Source organism: Calliphora vicina, chromosome 1 (assembly GCF_958450345.1).
Source record: "Calliphora vicina chromosome 1, idCalVici1.1, whole genome shotgun sequence".
NCBI lineage: Eukaryota > Metazoa > Arthropoda > Insecta > Diptera > Calliphoridae > Calliphora > Calliphora vicina.
The window spans coordinates 113,364,858-113,391,166 of NC_088780.1; the positions used below are offsets into that span (position 1 = coordinate 113,364,858).

Below are 26,309 nucleotides of genomic sequence, written 5' to 3' on the forward strand. Positions count from 1 at the left end.
AACACAAGCGAATAACATATATCTTTTTTGAAAACTTCGTAATTTTTTTTATGAATTTTTTGTTATGTTTTGATCTCTTTTATGTATTAGAATATTTTGTTTTTTTAATTGACATTTTTTCCTTAATTTTTGATAAGATATAATTTTTTTAGTTGAGTTTTTTTACGCGAATTTTAGGTCCCAATTTCTTTTTTGTTATGTGACTGATGTATTGTTTTACACGAAATAAAAAATGATTGGCCCCACAAAAGCATTTCGTTCTAAATTAGAACCTCGTTTTACGCGAATTTGATTTACACGCTATTTTTTTGGTCCCAACAAACCGCGTAAATGGAGGCCTACCTGTACATACTTTATCAGTACCAACAAATAAGAAACTGAGTTTGTATTCTAACGATTACACCTACAAAAGATATTTTTTTTATTATTTTAAACGTTTTTATTTAATTATTTTTTTTTTAAATAAATACTACATGAGTGTGATTAAATATGAAACATTTGAAAACAAGCGTGCCCTAATTTTAACAATTTTTTATAATTTAATTAATAAGTTTCATATTAATATCATATCAAATACTTAGAAAGGAAAATCAGGATGCTTTTCAACTCTGTAAAAGAAATGATTTTTTTCTTAATAAAAACATTAAACAAAATAATTTTTGAGAAAAACTTACCCGGGGAAAAATTTAAAATCACAAATGCGCACATCAGCATCCAATGATTTCATTTTCTCCATTTCATCATCGGTCAATTTGAAATCAAAAATATCTAGATTTTGCTTCAATCTCTCGGGGTTGGTGCTTTTCGGTATGGCCGATAGGCCGGAGTCAATAATCCAACGTAGTAGTACTTGAGCTGGTGTCTTGTCATGAGCTTCAGCAATTTCTTTAACTATCAATACATCCATTAGATCGGGCAATTCCCGTTCAACACCAGCCATCTTATTTAAATTGGTAATACCTTTTGAGCCCAATGGCGAATAGGCGGTAACAGTAATGCCCTCATTCTTGCAGAAATCAACCAATTCGGGTTGTTGTAAGTAAATATGATGTTCGATCTGTATATTATAATTGTTATTTTTTTTCGTTAAATCGCTATTACTGTATTAATTTTATGCAATTTAATATATAAATACCTGCAAATTGGCTGGCCTAATATTACAATTATCTAAAACATTTTCAATTTGTTTGATGTTGAAATTTGATAACCCAATAGCTTTTGCCAGACCCAATTTATAAATATGCTCCATTTTCTAGCAAACAAAAATATTATTTATCTTATTACTTATTATTTGGTAATTTAAAATTAATATCAAACCTTCCATACTGCTGCATGGTCAGTAGTGGGATCAATGGCAATCAAGCCATTTTCATCACGCTTAAAATCTCCATTCTCCAAAAGGACTCCAAAGGGTACATGTATCAAATACAGATCAACATAATCCAATTGCAAGTCAGCCAGTGACTTGCGTAAAGTAGGCTCAACATAATCTGCAACAATGGCTGCAAACAATGTAAAAAATCGAAATTAACATATTTTAAAAAATAGTGTTAGATTACTATATTTTTACCCGGTGGTGGCAGCTTTGTAGTCACAAAGAGTTCTTCACGTTTAATGCGTCCAGAATCCAGCCATTCTTTCAATACTTTTCCAATCGTTTTTTCATTCATATAAACAGGAGCCGTATCAATATGGCGATAGCCAGCCTCCAAAGCTAAATTAATGGCTAATTCAACTTCGTCATCTGGAGCCTAGAATTAATAATAAAAATATGTGAAAACGTCGTAGTTCAAATTAGTAACAGTTTTTAAAAAAATAGCATTTATTGTTGTTTCATTGAAATTTGTCGAATTCCGTTTCCGATATAATTTTCAATTCATAATGTATTAGTAAAAAAAACTATGTGAAAACAAAACAACACTCGTATTAAATCTTTTATTAAAATTGTTATAGGGTGAAATCATAACAGCTAACTTTTATGTCGATAAGATTAATAAGTTATAATATTAAAAAAGTACCATTAGGAGAAAAAGTACGAATTTCCCTTTTGAAACCCTTTACTCAAGTTTAAATTTTCAAACTATTCGATTTTGCGGATATTTTTTGTGATACAGATATGTCCTAAACGATTCATATTTTAAAAAAGTACTAAACTGTTTACTATGATTTATATTTGAGTTTTTTATACTTGAAGTCGATTTTTGGCATAAAATGAGTGACCACAGATTGAGCTTAGTTTCCTTAAAATCACAGTACTTACAAACTTATTAAAGATTTACATATTTAAATTTTTTATACTAAAACTATATTTTTGGTATCACATATTTATTTTCGTTTAAATTGCAGTATTTACAAAAAAACGAGTTTTGAGTAATCAAAGATTGAGCTTATTTGCCCTAAAATATCAAAACTAACGAAGTAATTAACGACTAAAGATACATGTGGTAGCAAAAAAGTACCAAAATACAGTTGATTCCCATTTCCCCCCTAAAATGTTTGAATTTAAAAAAAGTACCAACCACCTGTCTGCTAATTTTTTAAGTAGATAAATATGCATTTTAAATTTCGTTAGTATATATATTAGTTTAGAAGATATAAGGTTTCCGAATTAACCCGTTTTTACCTCCTAAACCTTTGTTTTAATTATTTTTAAAAGTTTTTATTTAACATGTATTGTTTGTTTGTTCAGGTCAAAATTTTGTAACTGAATTTTTGTCCGATTTAAAAAAAAATATATTTTAGTTTTATTTGAGGACAATTTCGAACTTAAAAATTTTAAAATGTTTATGAAATTTTAAATATTTTCAATGTAGTTTCAGAATATAAACTTTTAAGATATCTTCAAAATATTCAAGGTGCTCCAAATATTTTCGAAATAAAAAGATGAAAATTAAGATATTTTTGACACAGATTTCCAAAAAAAATTTTATACCCACCATCAAAAAAGATTGTATTGAATGAAAATAAGCAATATCGGTCCATGATTTAACCTAGCCCTCATACTGTTTGAACAGTCACAAATATGTTGATTATTAGGCAATCCTTATAAAATTTTGCACAAATTAGTTCTAAGTACTAGTCCACAAACGCCTCCTTAAAAAATTAATTATTGTCTTACAATAATCAATATCGTGAAGAAAATGGACATAAACAAGTTTTCGGATCGGTACATAATTGTATACCTACTATAAATATTGTCACAGCCGAATATAACACACTTTCTTATTGAAATTTGTTTTCGACAAACCAAATGAATATCGATTGAAAATAATGTCGATATGGAACTGAAGATCTAAATCAATTTCTTTTAATTTTTCTTGTATTCTACATTTCAAATCGCACCATTTGAGGGATATTCCTACGATACACACTAATAAATTGTCACCAAAAATATCTTATTTGATAATAAATCTCCTTAACTGGCAGCATTGATTACATTTTTTACATCAACGTAAAACACGTTTGTATGAAATATTTGTTTTTATTAATTATACTAGATATTTTATAGTAAAGAAATTAATTTTTTAAGGTCATTTCAAATATCATGTGGTTAAATGTCATTACATTTCTTTCTGTTTGCAGTAATTACACTTTATAAAATACATTCAATAGTAATTACACTTTAAAATATCTGTATGTTTGTAAAATTTGGTTTTTTAGAATATGTAATTCAATATGTTTATACTAGAGTAGTATAAACATATTGAGTCGAACCGTAGTTTCGAATTTTGTATTTTTTTGTCTAGTTTATACCCACCACCAAAAATATAAAATGTTTAAAATTCTTTTATATACGATAAAAATATGACCGTCCATTTGTCTGGTGAAGGCACGTACCATATAAATTAGTTTTTTTTATTGAAAATGGGAAAATCAGTCCATCACAAAAAAAAACCATTCATCCCACGTTTGAAAACATTTAAAACACGATGGCGCCTAAACGTGGAGACCTAGATTACAGAAAATTGTCACAAATAAGAATTGCTAATATCTACGTGTACAAAGGTCGAAGGATAGGATCAGAATAGCAGTAACGACCATTCAGCTGTAATCGTAATTACAACGGTAGCTTAGGGATACGGTATTTGAGTTGCATTTAGGGGCACGGAAGCTTGCCAACCTTATTTTTTTTTTGTTGATTTGTTTCTTTAAAAATAATATAAATTTTAGTTCGCGAAAAAAAGCATAATCTTTTTTTTCCGAAATTTATCCATTGTTGAACCAATCTATACTATATCCGAGGCATAGGCTTATACCTCTTTCATTAATTGTCTGATGATTTTCAATACCAAAATTCGTATGATTATATCCGATAAATAGTCCATATGATATCTGACGGCTTCGGAAAACGTATTGCCACTTATGGAGAAGGTAAATTTACTTGAATTGAATCTTTGTAAAATTTATATACATATGGGCAATTCCACGAGAATCGCTACCACGACTGAAAACACAAAAACCCTTGAAACTTTTTTTCAAGATGATTTGAATAGAAGAAAATAATAAAATGTTACTATGTGAAAGTATTTAGATCATATTACAATATTTTAAAACAAAAATAATAGTTTAAGCTGATTATATTTAATTTTTTAATGTTTAAATAAAAAATTAAATATAATCATGTTTATTTAATTTTTTAATGTTGCGGCGAAAACTAGGCTCTCAATTAGCTTGTAGTATGAAATGAATTTGACTCTGTTTTTTTGTTATTGTCAAATCGTTTATTGAAACCGAAATGTTTTCTATTCACTTTTTTAGTTTTTGTATACATATATTTACAGAATATATATTGTTTTATTATAAGAGAAAAATCTGTCACGTACGGAATGTAATGGAAAAATATTTCGGTTAGTGTAAGAAATTAAAAGAACACATAACGCCTCTCACGATTCGAATATTTTCGCATATTTCTACATGTACCTCAAAATGTGTTCCGTTTTATGTCACGTACGATATACCCTTATTTCGCTCAATATTTTGGACAACAATATTTCGGAAGAACTTTTTATTATTTTAAAATATAGTACCCTCTGAATGGAACATATAGACCAAATTATTTTTCAGATACCCTTAATTTTGCAAAATCTATATATGATATGGAATTGCCCGTATGTATATAAGGTTTCAGTTATTTTCTGTGTATTTTACAACTTGGATGTTATTAAAAAAAACTTGTTTACAAAAGCAATTTTCTATATTTCCTATTGGGATTTAAATTACTGTTAAACAGTTAAACTAATATGCATTTCCATTGTATTCTAAAATGCATATTTTTTGTCTCGTTGTTTATTCACAAAATCTCAATGAATGCTGTTTATTTAAATTATACATTAAACCGGTTTTAAAAAACAATAAAAACATCTATAAAATTCATACCTTTTTTATTGATAACATAATTTAAAACTAAACAAAGATTTACATTGTTTATATTTTCAGAGAAAGTCAATTATTATTTTATGAGAACAAATGTATTTGTGTGAGAGTTAAATAAACCGACCACTTAAAAGATCTTTAAGATTTAAAAAAAGTTTTCTTCAATTGGTTTTGCTATGGCATAAAAAAATATACAAACGTACACAAAAAGCCATCAAAATATTTACGTTAAAGGTGTTTAAGTTTTTTTTTTTTTTTTTTTTTTTTTTGATTTATCGCTTAATTTGAGAATTTTATTTGCCTATAATTGGGTCAACTTCTTACTAAAAGCAAGTGCACATTCGGTTAGGTCGGTCATTCGTTTTAAATTAAAAATAAGTTCTGATTTGTAGTGTGCAAATTTGTTGTTAATTAAATTAAGAATGAATGATATATACATATGTACATGAACATATTTACGAAATAAAACATTAAAACTCTTGGTTATTTCAATCGTAATACTTCAGCTGTCTAGAATTCAATTAAAAAATCTATAGATATAATAGAATCATACGATTGGCAACAAATTACAACGAATCTGTTTTATCTATGCATAAATAATACTGTAACTTTAAGAAGAAAATTCATTCAAAATTTCACTAGAATTCCCGTTACCGTAGTCTTAAGTTAAACATTTAGTTTAATTTTTGAGCTAAAGAAATTTTAACTTTGATCTTGAAAATGTCCACAAATTAATTATCCAAAACCGAAACCGATACCCGGTTTTTCATCTTTGTAAACTCCACCGGTTTCGGTTTTTCTAACTTTTCGGTTTTTTGACAAACCGGCTTTTGTAAGACGGTTAACCGTAAAAGATATAAAATAATTGCATAATGATAGAATTCCCTATTAGCGTCCACAAATAAAAATAAATTTAAGGAGACCTTTTTCATATAACCGGTTTTTTTGAAGACGAAAACCGAAACCGTTTTTTTTTTAAAAAAACACACTTTTTTGGTTAAACCGGAAACCGGTTTTTCAAATTTGCCGGTTTTTTTTACCGATATGTATGTAGCCCAAGAAATAATACTCATAAAACCTTGCTTTTAATCAGTTAAAGATAAGTTTGGTTCGTTAATTTGTGACCTTAAAAGGAAACCCTGTCTAGACTTTAAAATTGCAATTGCATGAAAATTATTACTTTAACATGAACAACCGATAAGTGCGAGTTATGTCTATAGTTTAAAGTTCTTAAATATTAATCAGGAAATCAAATATATGAGCATTTTGATTTGTGTGTATATGTATATTTTTTGGAATAATTAAGACGGTCTAAATTTAAGAGTAAAAATATTGATAATTCAATACTTTAGAATCTAAAATTTTATACAGGTGCTTCCGTTTGTAACATGCTGAAGCATTGGTCGTAAACGCCAAAAAGTATATATTTTCTTGGTCCATTCTAAGACGACTCTAGATAGGATTGTTTATCTGTCTATTGAAGGCATGGTAGGACGCAAAAGAAAAGATTTAAGACAGATGATTAGAAATTGGTATTGAAAACCGGATCAGAAAAAAAAAATAAAAGACCATCGTTAAGACACGATTGGGTCTAATTATGGCACATAGAAAGGTGAAATTTAACACAAACATTTGTTGAAAAAGCAGATATTTCGTATGAAAACCGGTAGACAGTTTTTGATCACAATTAGGGTTTTTAATTTCCCGACTTTTTTTGATTCCCGGGAATCGGTAAAATTTTTCTCTACATTCCCGGGTACCCGGCTATTCCCGAAATATATAATACTGTAAACTATGAATATTATAGCAAACTTTTATATAAAAACTTAGTGCTATAATCATTATATATAGAGCTTCGTATTAATTCAATTTGAGCTTAATTAACTAAAATCTTAATCCTTAATTAAAAAATGTCAGCTTTTTATTTCATAAATCCATTCCCAATATCTAATTCTTTAGCTTCATTTAAATTGAATTAATTTTGAAGTTAATTAATAACAGAATTTATTCTAACTTTGAATGATTAAATTTTTGTTGATTCAAATCTACTACAAATTGAGTTAAAATGTTTTTTCTTCATTCAGTTTTATTTAGATTTTAATCATTTTCTAAATGAATTAAAAAAAATTCTTAAGCCTTTTAGTGAAAGGAATGAATTCAATATATTTAACTGGATAATTAAGATATAAAATCTATGTTGATCTCGAAAATTTCCAAATTGCATTCAAAGGTAAATTTTTATAATACAACATCTGCAAAACACACTTATTATAAGCTGTCATTGTTACCAAAATGGCCAAAATCAATTCTATATTTGAAAATACCAACTGGTGTGCCGCTGTTCTACTAGAGTTTTTTGGAATTTTGGTCAATCTTGGCATTGAAGATTATTCACCTTTAATTCTAGATCGTGCAGTTTTCCATATGCTTTTTTAAATTTTCATTTGAAAAACCCCAAATAAATAACAATAATAAGCGGTCTATTATTGCCGAGCTATAATCGAAAAACTATAAAAAAACTTTTCACTTTCTTTTTTTTTAAAAAATAAAGTTCTAACTTGTTTTCTTTGTAGTTTCGTCAGTTTTTAATTCCCGGGAATCCCGACTAAAAATCCCGGGAATCGGGTAGTGAAAATTTGCCAAACTTCCCGGGAAATTTGTACCGGGAATTCCCGGGATAAAAACCCTAATCACAATATACAATATGAAAACCGTTATCAGAATTTACAACGGCTATCTTTTTTTAAACTCGGGGAACCTAGGAAGGAAATAGTAAATATCAAGGTTGGCTACCGATTCGAAACGGTAAAAAGGTAAAAACGGTAACTTCAATACTGACTGATTTTTTGAGTATTCCATACTCAAAATAACCTACTTTCAGTGTTGCATTTTTTAAAACAGCAATACAAAGAAAATATGAAAATGAATGTCAAAGTATCACTGAGTATTTAAAAGTATCGACATTTCAAAACACTATAACGTTAATTTAAATTATTTTGATAACAGTATTTTTACTTATTTCGACAATGGTATTTTAGCGGTAACGGTATTTGCTGTTATTTTGGTAAAGGTGTTTAAATGATAACGGTAATTTCAGCCTGACTTAAAGTTGGTATTGTATTACTTTTTAACTTCTGTAGATTTCAATAAACTAAATTATGGTGAACAATAACTGATATTTTCATAATTTAGAATTATTTATATAATAACGGTAACGATTTTTTAGAGGCAAAAATAATATCGACGACTTCGCTATTTTTTTGCAGTAACGGCAATTGCAAACGGTAATTGGTAAATATGTATACAAATCAAGGTTGGCTACCTATTCAAAATGGTTAAAAGTAACAGTATTTCAATGATAACGATATAGGAAATTTCATCCTAAATTAAATGTTTAATAATATTTACGAATATTTAAAATAAGTTAACATGTTTGTATTTTATTATATAGGCATTTCCTGGGGTCACGAACGTACGTTCGTGCGCTTTTGATGTCCAAAGAATATAGAAAAAAACTTTTCCTAGCAGTAACGATAGTTGAGCTGAATAGGTTCTTTTAGAGATAACCGTAGCCAACCTTGATACAAACGAACTTGAAAATACTTTTGCACTGGCGGTGGTCATATAAGTTCAATATTACATTCTTACTTGTTAAATATCAAATGCTACGTAATTTACACTAAAGTTTAAAATAACTTAACAAGAAGATTAACATAAAAACCAAATGAGGAAATTCTTAAATATTTTTAATTTGTAAACAAATTTTTCAGAAAATATAAAAAATTTAACTCCACAGAACATTAAACAAACTGAGAAATTTGGAAACTATGTGTTTAACTTAAACTGAGCTTATTAAAACATTTTTCTTATGTTGTCATTTGTTGAACTTACTTGCCATGTACCAATTCCTAAAGCCGGCATTTTTACACCATTATTGAATGTTAAAAACTTATCACAAGCCATATTTTTGCAAATTTAATTAACTAAGTAGTAACTTGACTTTTTTTTGAAAAAATAAAAATATTCGGCAACTTCAAATTAGACGTGTGTTGCACACAATAATTTAAATTAAACTGAATTCATATTCTTCAGATACTTTAGTTTTGTTGTGACTAGGCGGTAGCACAACTTGTGCTCTCTCCACCGAACAGAAACGTATTTTTGGATACATTGTGTGAAGTGTGAGTTTATTGTATGAGTTTTGAAATTTAAATGAGCAACAACAAAAAAAAAACGAAATAAAACGCGATGAAAGAATGAGTATTAAAGTGGAAGGTAAATTAAATATACATACTATGTCCACAGGTATGAGATATTTTAGATCCTCCTAAAAATATACTATTTCATTTGGTAGATATTTTTCATAGATACATTGGTAGTACTGTGGTTGCTAATTCAAATATAACTGGTTAAAATTATTTTTCGAGTTACAGTAATGTCATGATGCACAAAACTTTTAAATTAAAAAATGTTTATGTTGTATTTATGTTTACTGCAAAAATCTAGTTTAATAATAAAATTTTATCAACAACTAAAAAAAACTTTCTAAGTAATATGAAGGCTTTGTATTACTTGAATAAATAAAATAAATAAAAAAATAAAACTATTACGAAAAATATATATTATATTAAATATTTTTTTTGTTAAAATTGGAAACAAAATTAAATGATGGACGAGGTAGGATGATATTTTTATCCAGACACGTTCCCTTTAAGCTACTTTAAAGCATAATCATTAGATGAACATCGGCGGTCTTTGTTTTTGGCAAGCTATATAACATTAATAAATTCTTAAATTGGTTTTTATTTGAGATCCAACTTTAAAGATCTAAAACAGGACTAACCAATAACATCTAATTTCAATGTCTATATGTATAAGATTTGAAATATGGGATTCTACATACTTATATGCCAAAAGAAATTTTTTAACAAAAATATGAGCGATGTTTTCTTAAACTCTCACACTTCTTGCATGATAACTAGGGTTCTATAGTTGAAACAAAAATTGAATTTTCGACTTTTGACTTTATTCGATTTTTAAAAAAGTCGACTATTCGAACTTTAGACTTTTTGAAATTTTTGAATAGTCAATATTTAAAATTTAGTTATTTATGAAATGTCGACTTTTTGAATTTTCGAATTTGTTTATCCTATTTTAATGTAAAAAATATATGTATGCTAGATTTATTGATGAGAAAAACGCAGTTTGTAAAATTTTTACAACTAAAATTAAAATTATAAAAATTTACCTATATCGATTATTTATTTTTTTATTTAATCGATTTATTTTTAATAATGAAATCGTACAATAGATTTTTTTCCGACCAAAAAGTCGATTATTTGACGAACTTTCGTTTTATTCTGAACACACAAATTTATATAATTTTGTCATCTATATTTGCCATTGGAACCACAGTGGCTAGGTAGTATATATATTTAAAACTGATATGTACAACAAAAATAGTTTTACTGCTAATATTCATTTAAAATTTATGCACTTTTTTCAATAAAAACCTACTACATATGTATATATAATTTAATTTCCATGGTTTAACTATTATTCTAATAGTCTTAATAATTTGGGAACATTCTATTAAGTATAATTTTAGTTGAGTATTTTGGAACTCGAAAATCGTTCATAATAAATTATTAATTAGGCAATTATATGCCAGATAGTTTGCACCTAAATTTTCTACACAATAATAACTTAGTTAATAATCAAACATTTTTATATCCACCAACAAAATGATGGGGGTATATTGATTTTATCATTCATATACAAATAAAGACGATCTAGATATGTTCGTCTGTCTAGTTATTATACCTAGTGGATGCAATTTTCCCTAAATAGTCTCTCTTGACCTGAAATCAGACTAAATCGGTCCAATCAAATATAAATATTGAACAAAATGTCCGACTTTCCGATGGAATTGATTTTGAATCAAAATATATGAAAAACTTTGTTCCGACTTAAGACTACACATATTTTGTCACTAAAAACATTTAAATGTATGAATCTAGCAAGGTGAAATTTACCACTGATATTTTCTGGTAATAGATTACACAAAAAGCTGTATCCGTATTATATGGTGGAGGCTATATTAGAGTCCGCAGCCCTGATATCTGAGGGTTGCGGGTTCGATTCCCGCCAGACACTCTGGGTGTAGCTGCACACAAGCAAAACGCTTCGCAGTTTGTGTTTGTTTTTTTTTTTTTTTTAAACTTATTGATTTTGATAGATAGTTATATAGTTTCCTATATACAGGCTTTCAAGGTCAGTGATTTGATGTAAATAAAAGATTATTTATATCATTTTCAATATAATCCGACGTTTCGTTGGTATTATTTCCAACTTCTTCAGGGATTGAATTTTATTTTAATCTGGTAACATTATAAATATACAAAAGGAAAATTCTGGTCAATAACAACAATAATTATAATCTACATATTCAACAAATTTACTTACATATAATCTTTTTTGTCAAGTTTACATCATTTATAAAATATATCACAGTTTTTTGTATAAGTGGACAACACAACACAAAACTTAAAAATATTAAAATAAATGTATGCAAAAATAAATAAAATATCACAGTAAATTTGTCTTATTCGATCACAGTTGTTGTTATTACTAAAATATTGCAATGGTGTAGATTGCATTTGTATTATCTTTATCCTCTTTTGTATTTATTGCACTTTCTGATTTTTGCTGTATTCTCAAGCTCTCCAACGTATATCTCTTATTTTCCCTTTTTTCCTTATCTAAAATCTTCACTCTTTCAAAGTTTGGTTTGTGTCCGTTTTCAATGCAGTGTTGTGATAGTGCAGTTGATTGTTTTTCTCTCTTTATGTCCGCCTTATGTTCATCTATTCTCACGCCTAAATTTCTCTTTGTTGTGCCAATGTACACTTTCCCACACACCTCACTGTCTCCGCCATCACATTCAATTTGATACACTACATCACCTTGTTCTCTGCACTCAATCTTCGTCTTTGTTTGTGTAAATAAGCTGTGTATTGTTCTGTTTGGTTTATGTGCAAATATTATTTGTTGGTCTTTTATCATCTCTCTCAATTTGTTGTTCTCAGTTAGTCTTGGGATAAAAGGTATACTGTAATATTTGGCGTTGCCAGATGTGTCCTCTTTGTCATTTTCCCGTGAAGAATTATCATTACTCCCATTTTTGACCTTAATTATCAGTTTATCCACTAGATCATTTGGAAAGTCATTTTTCTTCAGTATAATCTTAATTTTCGCCATATTTCCTATTTCAAATTGTCGGTCACTCATCTTCATAACTTTGTTAATTAGATTCATCGCTGTATTCATCTTTTGTCTCATGGGTTGTGTTGAGTGGAAATTCAATAATCGTCCAGATGCAATTGGTTTCATATACCAATCTGTTATTATCCTCTGGTTATTCCTATGTATTCTCATATCAAGGTATAGTATAGAGTTGTCCGTTTCTCTCTCCAGCGTAAATTTCAACTTGTTGTGATATGAGTTAAATGTTTTTAGTATCATGTCCTCATCCTCATATTTCATTATAGCAAATAAATCATCGACATATTTTGTGATGAGTTTTATTTTAATATTTTTCTCCTGTAGCTCCGCTAATGTTTGATCCAGTAGGCAGTCCAATATTATATCAGCAACTGTCGGTGATAAAGGGTTTCCCATTGGCATACCATATGTCTGGTGGTATAATTTGTCGTCATGTACAAAATAATTATTGTCATTCAAGCAGAATTGAAGTATCTTCAGAAATTGTGTTCTTGGTATTTTGGTGATTTTGAATTGTCATTTAATATAGATTATTATAATACTACTCATTATAATAGACACAGCATTACACTAAAGCAACTATAAAATTAAGATTCTTCCAGTAATTATGGACTACTACAATTATGTTAATACAAAAATATAACTCTAGCATGAATGTAATACATTCTCAAAAATTCACCGCAACATACGAAAAACAAGAACCCAATACTAACAGGTCTGTGACACATTTTGTTCGGAATGATTTCTGTTGAGCTGAAAAGCTGGGTGAAGAGGAAAAGGCTGGATAATTGGAAGAGATGTTCAAACTCTCTGAGCCGAAACAAAATCGTTTGGATTTTGTTATTCAGAACAATTGCACAAATAAATATGAAAAAAGTAAAGAAATAAAACAAAATAATTAGGATATTTTCGAATTATTTATTCAATTGCTTGAAGGATGGATTCTTAACAAGTAGAAGAAGTAGGAGTAATACAGCGATGTGAACAGGTTAGAGTTAGATTTGTATCTCTCGCAAAAAGAATTATTTACGACCCTTGACGTTTAATTTAGTACGTAATGACAAGTGGAATTATATTGCAACACATAGCATTCTGCATTAGTATATATTGAGGAAAATAGGAATTGCAGGGAAATTAGGAAAATCGCTAAGTGTTATTTTTGGCGTAAACAGTTTCAATTCCAATTAATTTTAGTTTCAATATATGTCCGGCCGAATCTATAATGGGCAAATGGAAAAAAGTGGTAATTAATCTGTAACTTCTAAACCAATAGCCCGATTTTAATAAAATTTCCCAAAATTATAGAGGAGGTGTAGCTTAATTTTAAGTTTTGAATTTGTACTAAGGTTGGACGGAGCCTCAAGGCCCCAAAGTGGGGTATTTCGGTTATATGGGAAATTAAAAATGAAGACAAATGATTGTTCTCCATCCGTTTTGAAAAAATTGTATATGAGTAGAATCTACAAGAAGAGAGCTACAAATATTTTATCTCTAGTATAGTTAACGACATTTTCACATTTGAAAATTAAAATTTCAAGTTTTTTTACCTATCTAAGGCCGGGTAACTTATCAAAATTCTAAACATAGTTGAGGCTTAATCAATGTTTAAATATATTTTTTTCATACAAATTTAATAAATTTAATTTTGATTAAGCCTAAACTATGTTTAAAATTTAATAAGCCTTACCCCCATTAACATGAAGTCTAATTTTGTTATACTGTCGGTTAAAATTATTTTAGTATGAAAACTGTCAGTATAACTATTAGTTAATACATAACCAGACTTCGTGTTACTGGGGGTTAGTCTATTTTCAAGTTTTTTACCTACCTTTGCGGATACAAATCTCTCCCGATATATATATTTTTGAATTACCAACAAATCTATTAGTATTATGAAAAAAGAATTATTTCAAATTTATATGAATTTTTTTCTATCAATAAATTATATGAAAATCAGCTCCCAAAAGTGTGCTGAAGTCAACTATTGTAAATGAAAAGTTCATGGGAATATCCCGATAGCAATTTTCACATGTTATTATGTTGTGTTGGAAGTTATTGATTCAATTCATAATTTTCACTTTGAGTCCCCACAGTTAATCTCGAATACTCCTTGGCTACTCCCATGATTTATTTTCAAAAAAAATTCTATTCTGCTCCACAATAGTTAAAGCATTATGATTGGTAATGATCGGAGATATATACCCCAAAACATGTTTACATATTAAGTAGCATTTTGATGTTACCTTGTGGTCATTGGGACAGCATTTCTATCCAATCTCACACGTTTTGTATTAACTGAAATATTACTTTAAGGATATGGTCGGAGCAGACCATTGGCTCTTTTGGCAAATCTTCTTCGCAAGTTTTACAGATATCGTTTGTTAGGTAATGTAGGGACTTTAAAAAAATGTAAGTTTGAGTTTTCAGCGTTCAGTTCAGCGACTTTTCAATCCATGTATTTATAATGAATACAATAAATAGATTTAAATGCACACTTTGCATGCAATAAATTGTTTATGGTATGTAATGTTCCATTGACGGATGTAGATTTTCCTAAAAATCAATAACTTCATCCTATTACGACAATTTCGAATTGTGCAACGAATTTGGAACTAAATGCATGATGACTAATTTACTTTGAAACCCTTTAGGGTCTGGAAAGATTATAAATGATTATGATGATTGATAAACGATGGCGAAACTTTTAGTAGTACTATCATAATTACAGTTACGCTTTCAATGATTTACGATAAAACGGTTTATTTTATTAAATTATTTTCAAAATAGCACCTTGTACTTTTATGTCAACGATTGCAGCTTTAAAGATGAACTGACTGACGGACTGAATATACAGTGCCGGACTTAAATATTCACACAGCATACAAATTTATCTTTAATCTTCCATATTTTTTAAACGAAGGCCACAACTTTCGTACGGCTTTCAAAAAAAATTTATTTACGTATAACTTATTGAAATATATGGAAAAACTAAACATAAGTTGGCACATTTCAGAAAAAAAATTTAACTAATGTTTCGAAGTTCGATTTTAAGGGACAAAAATATTCACACAGTTTCTAATTTTTAATAGGAAAATAGTTTTTTTTTAATAGTTTAATATTTTGTGGAATAGCCTATCTTTTTAATGACTTCTTTTAATCGTCTTGGCATTGAATCGACCAATTTTTGGTGACGTCAGCTCCAATATTTTGCCATTTTTGTAACAGGACTTCTTTAAGTTGAGTCTTACTAATAATATGGTGCTTTCCTACACGTTCGGCCAATTTATCCCACAAATGTCCTATGGAATTCATGTCAGGTGATTGCGAGAGAATGTGGGGGAACATGATGCACTACCCATATTCAGACGTCATGGGCAGTGTGTTTGGGGTCATTGTACTGTTGATAACAGAAATATTCCCAAGCTTTAACTTTAGAGCACATTGTAGTAGGTTTTCTTTTAAAATATTAAGGTACACTGTTTTGTCCATTGAACCGTCGATGAAAACTAAGTTTCCTACACCAGATGCAGCCATACAACCACACAACATGACCCCTTATCCACCATGTTTGACAGTTTTTACTACATTGTTATTTTCCAATTCAGTGTTTGGCCTTCTCCAAACTCTTACTCTGTCGTCCGATTGAAAAATACTTACAAACAATCTTACAAAAATGAATCTGAAGATTTCTGGAACGTAATACTATTCTTAGATAATATTTTTCAATAATATTTTTTAATCGGACAGCAGAGTAACAGTTTGGAGAAGGCCAAACACTGAATTGGAAAAGTACAATGTAGTAAACACTGTCAAATATGGTGGATAAGGGGTCATGTTGTGGGGTTGTATGGCTGCATCTGGTGTAGGAAACTTAGTTTTCATCGACGGTTCAATGGACAAAAAAGTGTACCTTAAATATTTTTGTTGAAATCCGTACGAATGTTGGGGCCTTCGTTTAAAAAATATGGACGATTAAAGATAAATCTGTATGCTGTGTGAATATTTAAGTCCGGCACTGTATATAAAAATGGTTAGCACTACTGGATTCATCTTATATATTTACCGTTAGTCAAAATAATTCGAAATATCTACAAGTTGCTTGAGTGTTTACACATGCAAGTAGGGTTTTTATCCCGGGAATTCCCAGGACAAATTTCCCGGGAAATTTGCCAATTTTTCACTGCCCGATTCCCGGGATTTTTAGTCGGGAATCCCGGGAATTAACAACTGACGAAAATACAGAGAAACCAAGTTAGACCTCTATTTTCACCATAAAAACTTAAAAATTTTTTTTTTGGTTTTCGCTTATATCTCGGCAATAATATACCGCTTATATATAACATACATACGTAATAAAGGATTGAAAGATTTAATTCTTAATTCCATTTTCGAGATGAAGATAAATTTTATCTCTTAACGATTCAGTTAAATAAATTGAATTCATTCTTTTGAGAATTCATTGTTTATATATTTCTTCTTCAAATCCATTACAAAATAGATTAAAAAATTTATTGAATGATTAAATTGTTCTTCAATTCAAATCTATCACAAAAGGCTTAACACAATTTTTTTACAATTCATTTTGTAAATGATTAAAAGCAAAACAAAACTGAATGAGGAAAAAATATTTAACTCAATTTTAATTAACAAGAATTTATTCATTCAAAGTTTGAATAAACAAATAATTAACTTTAAAATTTTTGGAATAAAAGGCTGACATTTTTTAATTACGGATTGAGGTTTTAGTGAATTAAGCTCAAATTGTATTAATTAATTCGAAGCTCTGATATATAATGATTATAAAACTATGTTTTTATATGAAATTTGGTTGTAATATTTGGTTAATACATTTCGGGAATAGCCGGGTACCCGAGAATGTAGAAAAAAATTACCGATTCCCGGGAATCAAAAAAGGTCGGGAAATTAAAAACCGTATATGCAAGTAAAAGTTCACTTTGTAAATGTTTGCGAAGGAGAATTCTGTCGCCAAAAAGTCACAAATAAGCAAATTACAGCGAATAAAATTTCAGTATTTGTTATTTTTAAGTCAATTTGCGGCTTGAAACAAAATTTTATTATTCTTATTAGTTACAATTAAGTGTTACCATAATTTTAAAATGTTGAAACATTTTGATTTTTGGATAACATCTGCCGTAAAATAATAAAGGCCTTATTCATAAACAATTTTTAAATTTAAACAACGTTTTAAAATCAAATTTTGTATGGAAATTTTTCTTTAAAACATTGATTAAATTTAATTTTTTTTATTAATATGGGGGTAAAAATATTAACGCATGATTTTGCATTTCTGCAAACGATATGTATGTTGTACTATATTAAAAAAACAAAAGAATTGTTTTTTAAAAATTGCCTAATACTTATAAACATCCAATTCAATTACTTCTATTACTTAATTTCTCCAGTGTGTTATTAAACCGTTATTTTATTGTATTTCGATTCCGTGGTGTTGTGTGGCTACAAAATGATTCAATCGTTCGTATGTTACTTGTTACCCTTAAAATAAATGTTATGACACCACATTTATTTTAACGTTAATAATTGGTGACGAACTTGAATAACGGCCATTTCTACAAAGGTAGAGATTTAACCCTTATGCTGAACAATATGGTAAACATTCTCTTTTGACATATTTGGTGTCCAACTATTTAATTAGTGACCATCAGACTTGCTTTGCTGGCTTTCCTGTTTTAGCCAGTAGATTAACCACGATTTTATTTAGATATTTCCAAGGTTTTCGATAGTGTCAAAACTTATTGATTTTGGTACCAGTAATAAAGTCTCTTTACATTTGTATTCGTATTTATTCAACTGCAGTGCATCTAAATTTCAGATATATCTTAGATCACAGAGAAAATATACATAGAACGGAAACTGGAAAAAAAACTCAAACAAAAAAATACTCAAAAAAGTTACACATGTTGTTTTTGTTTTAACATAGTTTTATTTACTAATTCATTCTCACTACTTAGGTTTTTGACAACTGAGTTAGGTCTTTGACAGGAAAGTTTCCGCTCTATGTATATTTTCTCTGTGCCTTAGATTATTTGATAACATCAATATAACTAGTGATATAGCAATCATTTCTGGAACACGTTCAGTGAAACGATATTAAAATTCTTAAGTAATACATATAGGTTTAGTTTTATAGGAAATAGTTTTATAGACCTAGTTAGATAATTGTTCTAGTTGGACAAGTTCCAGCAGAATGAAGTAAGAGTGTTATATTCGACTATGCCGAATTGTGTATACCCATTACCAATATGTGACAATAAATATTTTTCTGATGTAGTGGTTATATGGGGGTAGGGTCAATTATGTACCAATCCTCACAAAAGTTGGTAGAAAGATTTAGGTTCATATATAACTAGTTTATGTCCAATTTCATAGCGATATTAATTACACTATGCACGAAATTGACACTTTTTTTCTGTCAAGAGGGGCACCCAGCGGCTTAAACTAATTTGGGTACGCTGAATTCAGTGGTGCTAACCATTTTTTAGGTTAGCTCGTATATTCGAGATATACAGTTATTTCGAAAATGGAGAAGGTAGCACAACATATATTCGGGTAAAAAAATTTCGAAATTTTTAGCTTTTAAAACGGCATTAAAAATTGATACTATCTTAATTTTTATTACACATTTAGAAAACGAAGTTCCAAATAAAATAAGCTCTAAATAATTAAATTCTGTCCACAACTTTTCATTTTATTAAAAAAAAAAATACAAATATCCCCTAATATTTTATCAAAATACATAACTCGTAGTAATTAGCTACATCGTGCAGTGCACAGAGGTATAGACAAAAAAGAGGGAAATAAATCTAAACCCTTAGTCCGATTTGAATGAAATTTGACATGTGCAAAAAAGAAGTGTTAACGAGTTTAAGGTTTGAATTTTGACCGCATGAATTTTGACCAGAGGTGCGGCCGGGGGTCCCCAAAGTAGGACTCGAGTATGATAAATTTTTAAAACAATCCTCTTTCTTCGTTTGTGTTCCGATTTCAAAAAACTTACACACATAGAATCTCCTCATCGACCACTACAAAAAACCTCATCGTGGCTATCAACTATCTCTTATAGCTTAGGAGATATTCGCATTTTAAAATTAAATTATCAACATTTTTACACACCATACTCCAGTTTTTTGATAACAGCGGGTCCAAGTATTTCCCGATTTGCTCATTTTTTTCTTTTATTGGACTAAGTACAAATGTATATGTCAAACAAAAAAAGAATTGTTTACAAATCGTGACTGACTCCAAAGTTATATGCATTTGAATTTAAAAATTAAGAGCGTATATGCATTTTCCAATTTTTAATATCGTTTTAAAAACCAAAAATTTCGAAATTTTTCTAAAAAAAATTTATATTTCTAAAATGACTGCGAGATTAAAAACATGTCAAGCCTTACTTAAAGGTAATTTTGTTGCGAAATTTCGTATTTTTCAGTTTGTTTAATAAAATAAACCGTTTTTGAGTTACTCGAATATATTTCTGCAACCTCCTCCATTTTCGAAATAACGGTATATCTCGAAAATACGAGCTAACCTAAAAAAATGGTTAGCACTACTGAATTCAGCGTACCCGAATTAGCTTAACCCACCGGGTGCCCCGCTTGACAGTTTTTTCAACTAGCACAGTGTTATTAGAAGACAATTATGAATGTTCAAGTCATTTTGTGATTTTGTATTGGGATTAGGGATAAATGTTGCCCGATACTTTACAGTATAATTTCAAAGTAATCAACATATTTATGGCTGCTCAAACAGTATTCCGGAGGGATATTTGTATGTGGGACTAGGTGAAATCATGGACAAACAAACCTTATCAACATAATATTTTTGAAAAATGTCCATCAGTTAGCTCCTTTCGTTTGGCTCCTATCGTGTTTTCAGACGGACAGACAAACAGACATAGCTAGATCAACTTAGAATATTATGAGGACCCTAAGAATATGTATATGCTATATGTTCAAACGGAATGACAAAATTAATATACCGCCCATCTTTTTTGGTGGTGGGTATACAAATATTAGTGAACAGTTCCAAGGTTCTCTAATAACGGTTCCTCTTGAACGCTTCTGTAGAAATTGTTTCGAAGAATTCTATAGAAAAAAAATCATTGGTAGCAACCTCAAACTACTTAGAATGAGTAATACGTTCTGGAACTAGTTGTAAAATTAATACAGATTTTCATGGGTTGTTATTGTAGCTTCCGTATGTGTGTCTCATCTCTACGTGCCTACTTAAACCCTTGTATATTGACAAATATCAAGGCATATTAATATTAACAAACATAAAACAACACACAAAAACTTTTTTCTGACACAAAATTTTATAGAACAATTTTGTAGATCTCCGTAAAAAAGTAGTGAAAACCAGAAATTAAAAAATGTCTTGCTGTCCAAAACAATTAAGTAAACGCAAATTTCGACCGAATTATACATTTAAACCATTAACTGAGAAATTTTATGCACGTCACGATAGCATCAATATTGTTAGTGAAAATTTAAAACAATATGATTATTTTGCAAATGAAATCGATAAACGCTTAAAATACGATGCTCGAGATCGTTATTATGCACCAATAACTGAAAATCAAACATATGGTTGGTTAGAACGTGCTGCCGAAAAATACTACAGTTTGGATGATGAAATATTAACGCATAAAATACCACACGATGAAATGATGCATATTATGAAACAAGTTTCCATTGACATTAATCGCGGAAACCAAATAAAGAGATTGTGATAAGAAAATACATAATTTGAGATGTAATTGAAAAAAAAAATAAATGAAAATAAAAATCTGTTGCCGAATTGACGAGTGATCGTATTGAAAAGTAATTCCGATAACAAATTGTATTGTAATAAAATGTACTTAATTTCTTACACGATATCGAATGTATGAAACAACTAATTTATTCTTCCGATAATATGAACTGTATTGCAAAAGTTTTTAGAACAGCCGTCATATCCCATCGCTATGAAAATGAACAGCGCTGTGTCTCCAATGTTCTCCAATTGTAAAAATCACAAAAACTACATCAATCTCCTCTCTGGATGTCCCTATTGTCGTTAATCTTGGACCGGATGGCATTACCAGTTGTATTCTAAAAACATGCGCAGACTGATACTTGAATACGCAGACTGATACTTGAAAGCTTCAATCTGTCAAAAAACAATTTCTCAAATTTTACCTTCGAAAATGTCCCAAACAGACATCTAAGATTTTATGTTCCACTCTATCTGGAGTTCCACGGATCAAATATTCGGGGTTGTCATAGAATCCAATCATTGTTGGAATCGGTTTTGAAAACAACAAAAAGGTACATTTGACTAATGAAATCCAATGTAATTTATTCTTTAATCGATAAAGAATAGCTGCCTTTATTTTGTAGCTGCCTTTTTTTATATAAATAAATATCCATATAAAGATTAAACATGCATATTACACAGGTCCACATTGAATGAACTACTTAATTGACCTTCCATTACATATTTATAAACATTTTTAAAATGTACTTTAATATTCCATATAAATTACTGCAAATGTAAAAACTTTATAATAACTATAATTTAATTAGCGCTACAACAATGTGATTTTTACTAAATGAAAACTTTAATTGTTCTCCCCTCCAAAAATAGTATTAAAAATCGACCCAAAACATTAAAACATGAGAATGTTAACAGTTGATTTTTTAACAATTTTGCTAATTAAATATTCGTCAAAATGTCTTAATTATTTTAAATTATGTAAATTTTTCTACATATACAGTTTACGTACATACATTATGTACTACATTAGGGTAGCCCCAACAAAAAGTTGTGGATTTTCCCATTTAAAATATAAGTTGAATTTATTTTAAAATACCATTTCTCAACATTTTTGACCTGGCGGCAATATTTGAGGAGTTGGATCGTAGGACAAAAAAGGTAATTTTTTTTCATAATTCTCACAAAGAAAACATTGAATTTTGTGTCTTAATTATCGTGTAAGTCCAAAAATATTCGAAATTTTGTAATTTTTTCCAAAAAATTAAAATTTTTAAATCTATATATGTATGTATGTATATTAGAGTTAATTTCAAAAATCTGATTTGCGGGTATCATAATTTTTCTGAAGGTTTTTGAGTAAATAAAAATAATGGCGTCCTTTTTTTTGGAAAATTTTCACTCCTAAAGACGCGCATTTTGAGCTCATTTTTCTGTAGAGCAAAAACGGTTGAATATATTGCAAATCTGATTTCACCAGTCCATTCTGCATCAAAAATTAATACAATTGATGTTTTTTGAATCCTTAAAAATAGTTCCAAAAACCCACAACAGGGAGCGCAAATTTCATAAAAAAAATAAAAAAAGAATTTTAGTTTTTTTAAACATGCTCGATGAAAAGCTTAGCAAAACGGCACCAATATTTCCTTTCCATCACTAACCATTAAAAAGTTATAAGGCACTAAGAAGGGATTTGGAAATTCGGTCGTTAAGGAGGGCAAATGGGACAAAAACGGGTAAAACCTGTACCTCTATTTCTCCAAAACAAATAAACTTAGAAATAATATTTTAAATGCGTCCGCCTGTAATCAAAAAAAGAGCCGACAGGTGTCTGGTACTTTTTTGAAATTCGAAATTCAAGTGGCCATATGAGATACAAATAGTCCCCGTAGAATCCTCATTTAACTTGTATATCTACTATATAAAAAAACATAGAAATACTATATTAAATGCATCTGGCTCAGATCAATAAAGACTAGGAATCTTTTTGGTACTTTTTTGAAATTCGAATGCCTAAGGCCTAAAAATTGCATTCTTTTTTGGTACTTTTTTATCAAAATATATTTTCTCAATAAAAATTCCATGAACTATTATTTTCAAATAGTACGTCTTACTGATAATTAATAGGTACTTTTTTGAAAATGATTTCTTCTCGTGGGAAAAAGGTGCCCTAAAAGTAGGTAAAACAGGACATTTATTATCTAACTTTAACGTAAAACAGACAATCCTAAAATCCTTCAAAAACTAACTCACTATTTGAAATTCGATTACAAACGTGTAAAAAGGTGAGACTTTTTTCCCTATTTTATATTGTGCACTTTTATTTATTTTTTTTAATAAAAATGGTTGCGCCGCCATTGAGTTTCGAACCCAGGTTGTTCGGTTACGAAGCAGGAATCTAAACCCTTTGACTACATCACTTCGTTTATTTTCATATTTAAAAAAATGATTTTCGAAGTACATTAAAAATGCTATTTTTCTTAAGTGCTTTGATAGAAGCTCTAATTGTATTTTTTTTTATCTTACTTATTGATTTCCCCGATTTATGAACTTAGTAACATACAAATTTCTAGGTGCTTCAAAAATTTGGCAGAGACTAAGTTCTATCTTCTGATTACATTTCTTCTTTATTTGCATTAAGGAACTTACTATTTTCATCTGAGACTGATTTATTGTAATAATAAACTTATCAGAATTAAAGTACACATCTATTATCATTTATTTTTTGATAATTTAAATATGTAATAATTGTATGAGAAAGCAAATTTGGTGATAATGGTTTTAGACACCTAAAACATTTCGAATTTTTCCATACAAACATGTTTACCAATTTTGAACTTATGATAATTAGTATTTTTTGAAATTTTGTATATATGCACATACCCCGGTGTGTAGATGCAATAGAAGGGATTTTTGGAAATTCTAATTTTTCAGGTGGAAATGGGTAAAATCGGTATCCCAACATCTCCGAAACTAATAAAGCTAGCACCAAAAATCCAACTTAATCTGAGTTTGGTGGTTGTACTTTTAAGGGGATAAAACGGACAAAAATCCAGTTTTGGTACTTTTTTGTATCCTATATCTCAGGAATTAAATTTAAATGGAATTATGGTGCTCTTAAAAAATGTCAAATGGATTTTAGGCACTTTTTCGAAATTTAAACATATAAGGGTTCCAAATGATCCCTCTTTTTGGTACTTTTTTTACAAAAATATTTTAATGAAAAATAAAAAACAGAATACTTTAATAGTTATATAACTAGAAATCTCGTGTCGCAATGTTTGTGTTTGAACTCCTCCGAAACGGCTTAACCGATTTTTATGAAATTGTGTATGTATGTTTGATAGGTATGAGAATAGGTCGTAAAGTATATGTCATACCGCTAAGTCATTAGCGGTCCCTATCCATAACATTTTTTTTTCCATTTTTTTTATTTGGCATCAAAAAATATATATACCCACCCATTTTTTAATCGCGATTTTAGTATCTTTATATTAGCAATATCCAAATAATTCAACCGCCCTTTGAATTTCAAACAGAACGAAACGGCTCTACCGATTTTTATGAAATTATGTATATTTGGTAAGTTTGAGAATATGTCGTGACGTATATTTCATACCGCTAGAACCAAAAAATTGTTTTTTTAATTTTTATATTAAAGTATAATTTGGTGAATGGTACATAAGATATTTACTTGTTTTATAATAACTTTACAAATCGGACTGATGATCTTTTTTCCACATTTTGTGTTATTTTGCAATTCCTCTGCCTTTCTGTTTGGTTAGATTGCTTAAAATAAATTTTAATTAAATTTTTATATTTTATAAAGTTAATTAATTAATGTAGATATTAACATACTCTTTTGCACCAAAAATATTATCTTTGTTTGAAAATGGTATCAATTGACAATTAAATAATCAAAAAAAAAACTTTAAAGAAGATAAATAATATCAATAGTAATATTAACCTTTATATTAGTTAAACTATATTGTTCGATTTACTTTTTGTCATAATTAATTTAATTTATTTTTTTGCTTTCATATAGAAATACATTAACAAAGTCTGCTATGACAAAATAACCCGACTTCATGTATAAGACTTAAAATTTCCACCTAAAAATATACTATATGTGGGATTTCATGCCAAGTGAACCAACTTTTGCAATCGATATATTCGATTTGCACTAATATTAGTCCTATTAGATAGTAATTCAAAAAAAATTTTCAACAAGATCGGTAGAGAACTCTCTGAGTTAGAGGGGTTCAAAATTTGACATTTTGGACAAACAGGTGTTTTTTCTCATCCATGTAACTTATTGCTAGGGTATTCGAATTTTTCGATTTTTCTCTTGTTCGAGTAAATAAATAAATAAGAAATTTTAACTTGTTCGAATAATTCTATCACACGTTTAATCGAATTATTCGAATAATTTAAATTTTTTAAAAAAGTAAAGAATGAAGTTTTGATGTTGGTTTTTTAATATTTTATTGTTAAAGAAAAACAAACAAATAACGTTAAAGTTAAAAATTCAAGTATTGATAATGTTAAAAAACATTCGAAAACATAGTCCATCATTAAATTTTCAACAGAAATATTCTGATCAGATTAATTCCCGAACAATCTACAAAACAATTGACTAACAAACCCTTTAGTTTCCGTTTTGGAGCTATGCTTTAAAAAATTTTAGCTAGTTGGACATGATCCTCAATTAAAATACAATATAAACGAATTAAGAACTTTTTTATGTCGTTCATTAATTCGGGGTTTAAATTGAGTAACTAATTCTTTAGTAAATTAATTATTCACTATTTCTAAATTATTTATAACAAATTTTATTATACATCAAGCTCTATCAA

General features: G+C 28.8%; 2 protein-coding genes across 2 annotated transcripts; both read right to left on the reverse strand.

Annotated features, from left to right (window-relative positions):
- Positions 1-415: 415 nt before the first annotated feature.
- On the reverse strand, positions 416-9,421 carry LOC135955767 (aldo-keto reductase family 1 member A1). Its single transcript, XM_065506128.1, has 6 exons — positions 9,265-9,421; positions 1,571-1,751; positions 1,318-1,502; positions 1,136-1,252; positions 675-1,057; positions 416-608 (listed from the first exon to the last, which is right to left on the reverse strand). The coding sequence occupies exons 1-6, from the start codon at positions 9,334-9,336 to the stop codon at positions 578-580; spliced, it is 969 nt and encodes a 322-aa protein (XP_065362200.1). The 5' UTR covers positions 9,337-9,421; the 3' UTR covers positions 416-577.
- Positions 9,422-12,003: 2,582 nt separating this feature from the next.
- On the reverse strand, positions 12,004-13,053 carry LOC135952231 (uncharacterized). The gene has a single exon (XM_065502083.1). The coding sequence runs from the start codon at positions 13,051-13,053 to the stop codon at positions 12,004-12,006; it is 1,050 nt and encodes a 349-aa protein (XP_065358155.1).
- Between the last annotated feature and the right edge of the window lie 13,256 nt (positions 13,054-26,309).